Genomic DNA, 11,475 nt, shown 5'->3' on the forward strand with positions numbered 1-11,475 from the left:
TCTCGGCCTCCCAAAGTGCTGGGATTACACGCTTGAGCCACCGCGCCCGGCCTGTAGTTTTCAATCATTAAAATGTCAACAATCCTAAATTAGTTACCAATCAAATACTAAGTTCTATAAAACCCAGGGCAACCAGATTTGTGACAAAAGAGAAACAGTCCTTACTTTTCTCGTAATCTTTGAAGCTCCACCTTCAAGTCCTCATCCTCTATTTCCGATTCATCATCACTGCTCATTGGGGAAGATGGTGAATAGAAGAGTGAACTCTGTGTTTGAGCATAAGCTTGTTCTTCATGGTGTGGTAAGCACTGATCACTCTCTGGACCAGTCTTTGCCACTGACTTTCCACTGCCAGCAAGACTGGCTGAAAATTCACTATCAGAGCTAGGCTGTTTCCCAGCAGTCAATATCTCGCTCTCTTTAAGCAATAGTTCAGATCCAGACTGCATGCTACTTCCTGTGGCTGAAGTTTCTTCCAATTCCTTTTCTGGGGTCACTGAAGATACATCAGTCTCACAAGCTGCGCTGAAAGATAAGAAGTTGTCACCTTGTTTGGGAACTCCTTTATTTTCTTTACAGGTTTCCTGAAGAGCTTGTAACTTCTCAGAAGAAAACGAAGTTTTGGGATTTTGTGTGGCAGGTTCTATTTCTACCAACTGAGACTTTGCTGTTTCAATAAAGGCTTCTTCACTAGAATGGTTTGTCTCACTGAACACTGATAAGTGTTCTATTCCAAAAGATGTCACTTTTGCTGACTGATGAGGAATTGTAATCACCTGAGATACAAAAGTGTAAAAGTGGTTAGCATAGCACAGACAGGTAGATGGTCTGCTGTGATGTATATGTATTGATACTAGCAAAACTTAAAAATTTAATCTATACCCCTAAATTCACTTTTTCAATCAGGCCCCTTGGGTAAAGAGAGTGGGCATCATATTGCTCAAATAAAATTCCACAATTAGAGTTGCTGAGATTCTAAAAGACGTGAAATTACATTTATAAAAGAGGACCCACCCACCCGCCAAAAAAAAAAAAAACATTTCTGTGCTCTCTACCAGCTACTAAAATCTCCATTTCTTTAGACTCATCTTTACTGATGGCTTCAAAAAGTGAGGGGATGCATGGAAGGTGAACAAATTAAATATGACAATGATCTACATTTAAAGTAAGTATCATCAGCTGGGCATGGTGGCTCACACCTATAATCCCAGTACTTTGGGAGGCCGAGGCGGGCAGATCACCTGAGGTCGGGAGTTCAAGATCAGCCTGGCTAACAAGGTGAAACCCCGTTTCTAATAAAAATACAAAAAATTAGCCAGGCGTGGTGGCGTGCACTTGTAATCCCAGCTACTCAGGAGGCTGAGGCAGTAGAATCGCTTGAACCAAGGAGACGGAGGTTGCAGTGAGCTAAGATCATGCCATTGCACTCCAACTTGGGCAACAAAAGTGAAACTCCATCTCAGTAAACAAAAAAACAAAAAACCAAAATGGAAGTATCATCTACAGACCAAGATCTCCAGTGGCTGTTATATTTTATAATGCCCTTGTAGATAAGGATTCAATCAAAGACACAAACCTGGAACCGACCCCGCTGAAATGATCCACTCATCGCTTTACATCTATTCAAAGCCCTAGTATCAGCTGTAGACTCCCGTGTCAGAGGAATGGGATCAGGAGCAATTGCTGATCTCATCTCTTCTGTTTCCACTGCAAGTTTTGCCAAATTGTAAGTAGAAAAGAGAAAATTGTTTGTTAAGACTAAATTTGTTTACATTACCAAAAATGAAGAAAAGTAGAAAAAGCTTAACTCCTGCTAGACAATTAAAAGGTGTTAATGTAATAAGCAACATCGTATAAGTCCCTAAGTCTAAATCAGACATTGCAAGATTTATCCCAAGACTTAGTATCTATATGAAATGAATAACTGGAAAACCAAATTAGTTACAAAAGGAAAAAATAAAATGGCAATGACATTAATGGGACATGTCACATACATGGGCTACGTGGAAAAAGTGGCAAGATTTGTATATGAACAACAAAAAAATAAGTAAATGAAAAGTGATGTTACCTAGTCTATGTCCCTGACTGTAAGCACACTACCTTGACGGACTTTTGATCTCTTGAAAAAGCTGGTTGACTGCCGTAGCCTGTATGCCCAGCTTTTTAATTTGCGAGTCCAGGATTTCTTGCTAATAGGATTTTTGAGACTAGGACAAGTAAAGCTTAGGCCAAAATATCCACCTCCTGTCTGCAGATGAATGGCTCCACCGCTTGACACAGCAGCAGGATAGGCTTCTGGATCCCCTGGAAGTGAAGCATCTGAGGACATCTCCTAATGGAGATAAGATAAAACAAAACAAAACAAAACAAAACAAAACAACCAAGAAAAACCAAAGTGGTAATAATTTAGGTAAGGTGAAGCTTTTTTTAAAAAAAAAAAAAACCGGAATTTCTTGTATAGACTAATCTTTAACCCAAAATAGGGTATTATGTATTAGTTGCATTAATAGTAGCATATTAGACTGAACCCAAGGTACTCCATTTATAAAAATTAAGCTTTCTTGTTCCTTTAAAAATATTATTTAGACTTTAGTAAATAAAAGAGATTATTAATCTTCTACCCCAGAATATTTTTCATCATTATACAAACTTTGAAAACTGAAAATCAAATTAAAATTTCCTTCATATGTGCCAGTTTACTAAAAAGGTTACTAAAACTCCAAGCTATTATCATGAAAATTTTCATTTATGCCTATATTATTTAAGAGACTCAGTTAAAGATGCTTGAAACACAAAAACAGAGAAAAACAAGATATCGAGGCACTTAGATTTACAGAGAAGTATCAGGAAATCAAGTTTATTACTTTATGAAAGCATACAGAAATTTATAAAGGACATCAAAATGACTTCAAAATCATGCTCTAAAAATTCTTGTTAACATCAGGCTATGCTGGCTACAAAATCACTCCCCTCTTCTTATCCTCCTACTCCCCCAAAAAGGGCCCCAGATATAACTGTTGTATCTAAATGAGTGCTTTAAAGATAAATCCTCTATAATAATTAATATGAAAAGTTAGCACAGACAACCACAAATACTTTGGGAAACATGAGAAGGATCACTACTAATCTAGAATATTAAAAAAATATATAAAAGCACAAAGAATGAGATTTAGCATTTGCCTGAAGGAAGATAGTCTACTGGCAGGAAGTATGATGTCTTGGGTAAGCATTATTAATACTTAGGGCAGGGCCGGGTGCAGTGGGTCATGTCTGTAATGCCAGCATTTTGGGAGGCTGAGGCGGGCAGATAACCTGAGGTCAGGAGTTCGAGACCAGCCTGGCCAATATGGTGAAACCCCGTCTCTACTAAATATACAAAATTAGCCTGTCGTGGTGGTGCATGCCTGTAATCCCAGCTACTTGGGAGGCTGAGGCAGGAGAATCGCTAGAACCCAGAGGCAGAGGTTGCAATGAGCCGAGATCGCACCATTGCACTCCAGCCTGGGCAACAAGAACGAACCTCTTGTCTCCAAAAAAAAAAAAAAAAAAACCTTACGGCAGGTGAGGACATAAATTGTAAGCAATCAGTTTTTATTTTCTGCAGCCTCATTTTAAGCTAGTAATAATAAGTTTCATGAGGAGAAAAAAATTAGTATTACAACTTAGAAAATGTTACATTGGTCCCACTGAAATTACAGAAAAGAATTTTAATATGTAGTAACCGGAGCAAGACGGCAAATTAAATATTTGTTCTAGCCTTCCTTATCAATCCAAATTTACAGACACAACAGGAAAACAGACATAGACACATGCATATATGACTGACAGAGGAAAAAGCAGACCGTGACATATGTAGGAATTGTTTCAAAATGCTGCAAACTTGGGTGGCTGATACGGGCAGCAGGAGAGAACCCTGGCCAACCAAAAAGATGAGTGGTAGGCTAGAATGCTTACAAAACTCTATCAGATCTACCTTCTGTCTCTTTCAACGTTCTCTCTTAATGCTCTCCTGTTTGCTGGCCTTCTTTTGGTTCCCTGAACAGATCTCTACCTATGACTATCACCACCACATGCAAGTCCTTCTCTGACTACCATATATAGTTTTAGTATCCATTTTCTTGTACTAGATGTGAGCTCCACAAAAACAGAGGTTTTGACCTATTCACTGCTAAAGAGATATTCACTGAATGGAAGAATGAACTGATTGGGAATAACAAAGAAGGAACAGGCAGGCACTTCTGTCCCCACCTCCACACCAAGCAAAGGGCAGCAGAGGCATGTGCCCCCAAATAAGAGTAGTAAGAGGAAAAGGTTTATGGCCAAGAGAGAGGTCAACAACGTAGGGAGGAGACAACATCCAGGAAGAAAGGTAAGCCCTCCTACCTTTGGAGACTAGCTACTGGGCCACCCTCCAGGCAGCATTAGAGATAAGATACAAAATACAGTGCCAGGGAGCATGTCCTATACCTTTCCCACAATTACTGAAGGAAGGTTACAGTAATTATATAAAACACAGACAGATGAACAAGGAATCTCATGAGTGAAAAAGAAGAGAACACAACTAAGAATCACTAAACACTAAGGGAAAACTAACATTATAAGAAAATACTAAACTTGGCAAACAGGATAGCCAAGGAAATAGCATTAATAACATAGAATAAGACTAATATATTCAGAGAGATGTGTGAATATACTACATCTATAAAGAAAGGAATGAACTACAGTTACTAGAAATTAAAACAATATAATACTTGACACAAAAAATAGCTGAATAGGAGATGCAACAGCTTAAAAATTGAGAAATTATGCCAGTACAAAAAGCAAAAGGACAAACAAATGGAAAGCATGAGAAGTTTATAGATAAGAGCTGGGCATGGTGTCTTATGCCTATAATCCCAGCCCTTTGCAGGCTGAGGCGGGTGGATCATCTGAGGTCAGGAGTTCCAGACCAGCCTGGCCAACATGGTGAAACCTCATCTCTACTAAAAATATGAAAATTAGCTGGGCGTGGTGGTGAGCGCCTATAATCCCAGCTACCTGGGAGGCTGAGGCAGGAGAATTGCTTGAACCTGGGAAGTGGAAGTGGAAGTTGCAGTGAGCTGAAATCATCCCATTGCACTCCAACCTGGGTGACACAGTAAGACTCTGTCTCAAAAAAGAAAAAAAAAAGTTTGTATATAAGAAAAATAGGAAATGAAGAAACAAAACTATCTCTATTCACAGTTGACATGATCTTATATATAGAAAATCCAGAATAATCCACCAAAAGTTATTGGAGCTAATAAACAAACTCAGTAAAGTTGAAGGATACATCAACACATAAAGATCGGTTGTATTTTTATATACTAGCAATGAAGAATCCAAAATAGAAATTAAGAAAACAATTCCATTTCTAATAACAATAAGAAAATACTTAGGAATATATTTAACCAAGGAGTGACAGTCTTATACACTGAAAACTACAAAACATTAATGAAAGAAATTCAAGAATACTGAAATAAATAGAAAGTTCATGAACAGGAAGACTTAATCTGTCAACAGTCCACAAAGTGACCTACAGATTCAATGCAATCCCTATCAAAACCCCAATGGCCTTTTTCACAGGAATAGAAAAGCTTACACTAAAATTTCTATGGAATCACAGGGGACCCTGAATAGCCAAAAAATATTTAAAAAGAACAAAATTGGAGGACTCACATTTCCTGATTTCCAAATATACTATAAAACTACAGTAATCAAAACACTGTCCTTTTGCTACTGGCATAAGGATAGATATTGGGATTGACAAATAGAATTAAGAGTCCAGAAATAAATCCATACATCTATAGTCAATTGATATTTACAAGACTGCCAAGACCATTCAATGGGGGAAAGAATAGTTTCTTCATCAAATGGTGCTGAACAACTGGATATCCAAATGCAAAAGAATGAAGCTGGACCCTTGTCTCGTACGTATACAAAAATTAACTCAACATATATCAAATACCTAATTATAAGAGCTAACAAAGCAATACAAGAAAAAGTAGATAATCAGACTTCAACAAAATAAAAAACTTTTGTGCATTAAAGGATACCATCAAGAGAGTGAAAAGACAACCCTACAGAATGGGAGAAAATATTCACAAATAAAATATTTAATAAAGACATAGCATCCAGAATATATAAAGATTTTTTTTTTTATTTTATAGAGATTGGGATCTCACTATGTTGACCAGGCTGGTCTTCAGCTCCTGGCCTCAAGCAATCTTACTGCCTTGGTTTCCCTGTTTTGGGATTACAGGCTTGAGCCACCACGCCCAGCCACATATATAAAGAATTCTTACAACTCAACAACACAAACAACAACTCAATTAAAAAATAGGCAAAGGACTCGAATAGACATTTCTCCTAAGAAGATATACAGATGGCCAACAAGCACACAAAAAGATTCTCAACACCACTAGCCATTAAGCAAATGCAAATCAAGACCACAATAAGAATACCACTTTATACTCACCAAGATGGCTATGATCAAAAAATTGGAAAACAAGTGTTGGTAAGCACGTAGACAAATTGGAACCCTCACATTCTGCTGGTGGGAATGTAAAATGGTGTGGCTGCTTTAGAAAAGAGTTTGGTGGTTCTTCAAAAAGTTAAACGTAGAATTACCATATGCCCCAGAGAACTGAAAACAGGAACTCATATGAATACTGTATATGAATGTTCATAGCAGCACTATTCACAACAGCCAAAAGGTAGAAACAACCTAATGTCCATCAACCAATGAATGGACAAACAAAATGCAGTATAGCCATAAAATGGAATATGAACCTTGAAACATTATGCTAAGTGAAAGAAACCAGACACAATGGCCATATACTGTATGGTTCCATTTATATGAAATATCTAGCACAAGCAAATCTATACTGACAGAAAGTAGATTTGTGGTTGCAAGGGGCAAGGGGGAAGGGAGAATGAATAATGACTGCTTAATGGGTATGAAGTTTCTTTTGTTGGGGTGATGAAAAAGTTCTGGAACTAGATAATGGTGATGGATACACAACCTTGTTAATATATTTAATGTCACTGGATCAAACACTGTAAAATAGTTAAAATTCTAAGAAATCACAAGACAAGTTTCCATATTTATAGAGCACAAAGAATATGAAATAAGATGAATAAACAATAAGGAGAATATACCAAAGGCATCCAGTAGCCCTTTAAGTAGGTACTATTATCTTGATTTTACAGATGAGGAAATTAAGGCTGGGTAAAGGGTGTAGATAATTTGCCTAGTATTACATAGTAAATGGCAAAGCAAGATTTTGAAACTGGTTTGTGGGGTTCAAAAGCTGTTTTCTTTCTAACGCTGTGTTTCAATAAGAATGTTTTCATTTAAAAAAAATCACAAGTAATACATTGTGAAAGGAAAACAAAAACTCAGGACCCTAATTCACTATGCCAAAAAGAAAAAAGTTAAGCTGAAAGCTGAGTCATGCAAGAAACTGCATTTCATTTTGTTCCTAAGCAAACAGCTACAAATAAAAGGTTAAGTATCTCCAGAGGTAGCTACCCTATGTTCACCTTATCTTATGTAAAGTGCTGATTTACTGAGCAAAATTGTGAGATGAATACACAATTGATTATTCTCCTACCTGCTCCTTTTCTCTTGCAACATGTGGATTACCATAACCTCCCTCTTTCCCCTCCAGCTTGCTTTTCTCCTTTAAATATTGAAGCCCTCAAAATCATCTTTGGAGAAAGGCACAGACCACAGACTGTATCTGTGATTCCATGTTTCCTCTCTTCTAGACATGTCCCTAACCTTGGCAAAATAAAATTCTAAATTGATTGAGATCTGCCTTAGATACTTTTTGGTTTATAACATGAATGACTGTTTTCTGTAAAAGATCTAAGCTATTAGATAAAACAAAAATCTCTGTAACAACCCTCCTTCCCAGTCCCACCTGGAAGACATCCACTAATATCAATTTATCTTTTCAGAACTTTTTTGTAAATTTATGTACATATATATGTATGTGTGTGTGTGTGTGTGTGTGTGTTCCTTTTTAAAAATACAGGCCAGGTGTGGTGGCTCATACCTGTAATCCCACTGCTTTGGGAGACCAAGGCAGGAGCATCGCTTGAGGCCAGGAGTTCAAAACCAGCCTGGCAACATTGCAAGCCCACGTCTCTACAAAAAGTTTAAAAATGAGCCAAGCATGGTAGCATGCACTTGTAGTCCCAGCTACTTGGCAGGCTGAGGCAAGGGGATCACCTAAACTCAGGAGGTTGAGGTTACGGTGCGCCACGATCATGCCACTGCACTCCAGCCTGGGTAACAGAGACCCTGTCTCAAACACACACACACACATACACATACATACATACACACACACACACACACACACACCTCATCATACTGTCTGAATTATTCTGCATATATTTTTCCTGATGATTTTTCCTGGAGATATGTCCATGATAAAGATGATAATAGCTAACATATATTTATAGGTCTACTTCATGCTTTTAAATTGCTTCATAGTATCAATGTCCCTCAATTTCTATTTATAAATTTTTAAACTTGTTTGTGAATCCTTTCCTGTTACAAATAAACAAACAATGTTACACTGAACATTCTTATACATGTTCCTTTGTTCATATGTGCAAATGCTTCTCTCAGGTAGATTCTAACTTTCACAGTGCTAAATTGCCCTCCAAGTAGGCTGTACTGATTTTATTCCTACCAACATAAAATGAAAATTACCGCGCCCGGCCATCAATTTCTTTAATATTTGCTAGTCTAATTTGCAAAAACTATTTTTCTGTAAAGTTTTGCCTTTCTCTCATTACTAAGAAAGTTGAAAATCTTTTCACATGTTTAGCAGGCATTTATATTTCCACTTCTGTGAAATGCACGTTCACATGCTTTGGCTATTCTTCCACTGAGTTGTCTGATCTTTTCTCAATGATTTGTAAGCATTCTTTATATATTTTAGAGTTAATATTTTGTCAGTTTTCTGAGAAAAAAGCTTGGAAGAAAAATACATGCAAAAATAGGTTGCTATGAAAATGGAGCCAAGAATAAGAAAGATTTAAAAAATCCAATTCATGACTGCCAAATGAAAAATTAACTGGATACAGCTGAATACCAAGAGAGTGATCTGAAATTTAAAAAGAAAAAAAAAAAACTGAAGACATATCTGAGAACATAAGGTTTTAAAAAATGAAATTAAAAGTGAGAGCAAGCTGTTAAGAAACATGGGGAATAATCCAAGAGGCCATATATCTCCTACGATTTCCAAATGGAAATAAGCAAGACAATGAAGGGGAAGAAAAATAAGAAATGAAAATAAAGTTACTGGAGCTGAAAAAAGACACAAATCTTCAAATTGGAAACATCCACAAAAGTGATATACAAAATGAATGGAAAAGCAATATACCAAGATAGAGTCTGATAATCAGAACTCTAAGATAGTTTCCTAAAAGCAACTAGACCTGTGGTAACTGAATACAGCAGCCACTAATCACACGTGGCTGTCTAAATTTAAATTAATTAAATTAAATTAAATTAAAAATTCAGGCCCTCAGTTGCACTAGCCACATTTCAAGTGCTCAATAGTCATATCTGGTTAGTGGTTACTGTATTGGATAGTGCAGATACAGAACATTTCCACATTGTAAAAAGTACTAGAGCATTGCAGTGGTCTAGAGTAAAAACAGGTTACCTACAAATGAATGATAAACAACTGAAATCACTCTCATCAGCAAGGCTAATAAAAGACAATAAAACAATGTATTCTCAATTGAGAAGAAAAAATTCTGATCCTACCATCTGTACTTAGTCAATCAAGTGTGAAGCAATATAAAGACATTTTTAGACAGGCAAAAGAATACCAAATAGGATCCCCATGCAATATATTTGAAAATATTACTCATAGAAGTATTTTAGGGGAAAAAAGAATTCCACGACACCAGAAACAGTGGCAGCTAAGTATGATCCAGATATAGCAACAGACACTTGAAACAAAAGAATCCATTTGACCTTGACACTTGGGAGAGTCTTCTTCAAGCAACAAAGTTTAAATGACAGAAATAACAGTTCATTTCTTTTTTGTTTGTTTGTTTTGTTTTGTTTTGTTTTTGAGACGGAGTCTCGCTATCACCCAGGCTGGAGTGCAGTGGCCGGATCTCAGCTCACCGCAAGCTCCGCCTCCCGGGTTTACGCCATTCTCCTGCCTCAGCCACCCGAGTAGCTGGGACTACAGGCGCCCGCCACGTCGCCCGGCTAGTTTTTTTTTTTGTATTTTTTAGTAGAGACGGGGTTTCACCGTGTTAGCCAGGATGGTCTCGATCTCCTGACCTTGTGATCCACCCGTCTCGGCCTCCCAAAGTGCTGGGATTACAGGCTTGAGCCACCGCGCCCGGCCATAACAGTTCATTTCTTAAGATTCACATCACATTATGTGATATTTATTTATTATTTAAAATAATTGAAAAATTTAAAAGATATTTAAATTATATCAGTGGAATATTATGCAGTTGTTTCAAAAAGTTGAGTAAGATGGAACTATGTGCACTGACATGGATACCCATAAACGAAAAAAATGCAGAATAGCATATATGTAAATAAATATATGTATATAAATATTAACATGTATCTATATATCTATATAAAGATACAATATATCATATACAAAAAGCATGTCTTTATAAATATTTGTATATTAATTAAAATCATGTCTGAAAAGATTTGTTAACAACTGTGTCTATAGGTTTGGGGATGGGGTGGATTTTACTTGTACATAGTACATATATACTATGTACAAGTATATATTATTACTTATATAATAACAAAAATGACAAAAAGATAGTGATAAATATTTAGAAAGATGTCCATGATCTACTGTAAAATGAAAAAATTAAGTTGCAGACCAGTATGTATACAGCACAGTATTTTTATGAATGAAATGTTATATGTATGTAAATAGATCTGTATAAGCTTAAGAAAAGTCAAGAAGGATAAGCACCGAATTATTAGTAGTTACTTCTGTGATTTGAAGGGGCAGAAAAGGAAAATTAAAGTTCCCACATCATATAATTCAAAAAATAAGTCAGGTCAGGCACAGTGTCTCACGCCTGTAATCCCAGCACTTTGGAGGCCAACGCGGGTGGATCACGAGGTCAAGAGTTTGAGACCCGCCTGGCCAACATGGTGAAACCCCGTCTCTACTAATACAATTAGCCAGGCATGGTGGCACGTGTCTGTAATCCCAGCTACTCAGGAGGCTGAGGCAGGAGAATCGCTTGAACCCAGGAGGCAGACCGAGATCATGCCACTGCACTCCAGCCTAGGAGACAGAGCAAGACTCCGTCTAGGGTTTAAAAAAAAAAAAAAAGTCAGCCGGGTGCGGTGGCTCAAGCCTGTAATCCCAGCACTTTGGGAGGCCGAGACGGGCGGATCACGAGGTCAGGAGATTGAGACCATCCTGGCTA

At 37.2% G+C, this 11,475-nt stretch overlaps 1 protein-coding gene across 1 annotated transcript in view; it reads right to left on the reverse strand.

The window, feature by feature from the left end:
• WNK3 (WNK lysine deficient protein kinase 3) overlaps positions 1–11,475 on the reverse strand; it is a 173,585-nt gene that overhangs the window by 37,227 nt on the left and 124,883 nt on the right. Inside the window, exons 18-20 of the mRNA XM_011946574.1 lie at positions 2,101–2,332; positions 1,577–1,707; positions 166–776 (exon numbers count right to left, since the gene is read on the reverse strand). Of these exons, the coding sequence (XP_011801964.1) occupies positions 166–776; positions 1,577–1,707; positions 2,101–2,332 (974 nt within the window). The remainder of the gene's footprint in view (positions 1–165; positions 777–1,576; positions 1,708–2,100; positions 2,333–11,475) is intronic.

Source organism: Colobus angolensis, unplaced genomic scaffold (genome assembly GCF_000951035.1).
Source record: "Colobus angolensis palliatus isolate OR3802 unplaced genomic scaffold, Cang.pa_1.0 Scaffold250, whole genome shotgun sequence".
Classification (NCBI taxonomy): Eukaryota; Metazoa; Chordata; class Mammalia; order Primates; family Cercopithecidae; genus Colobus; species Colobus angolensis.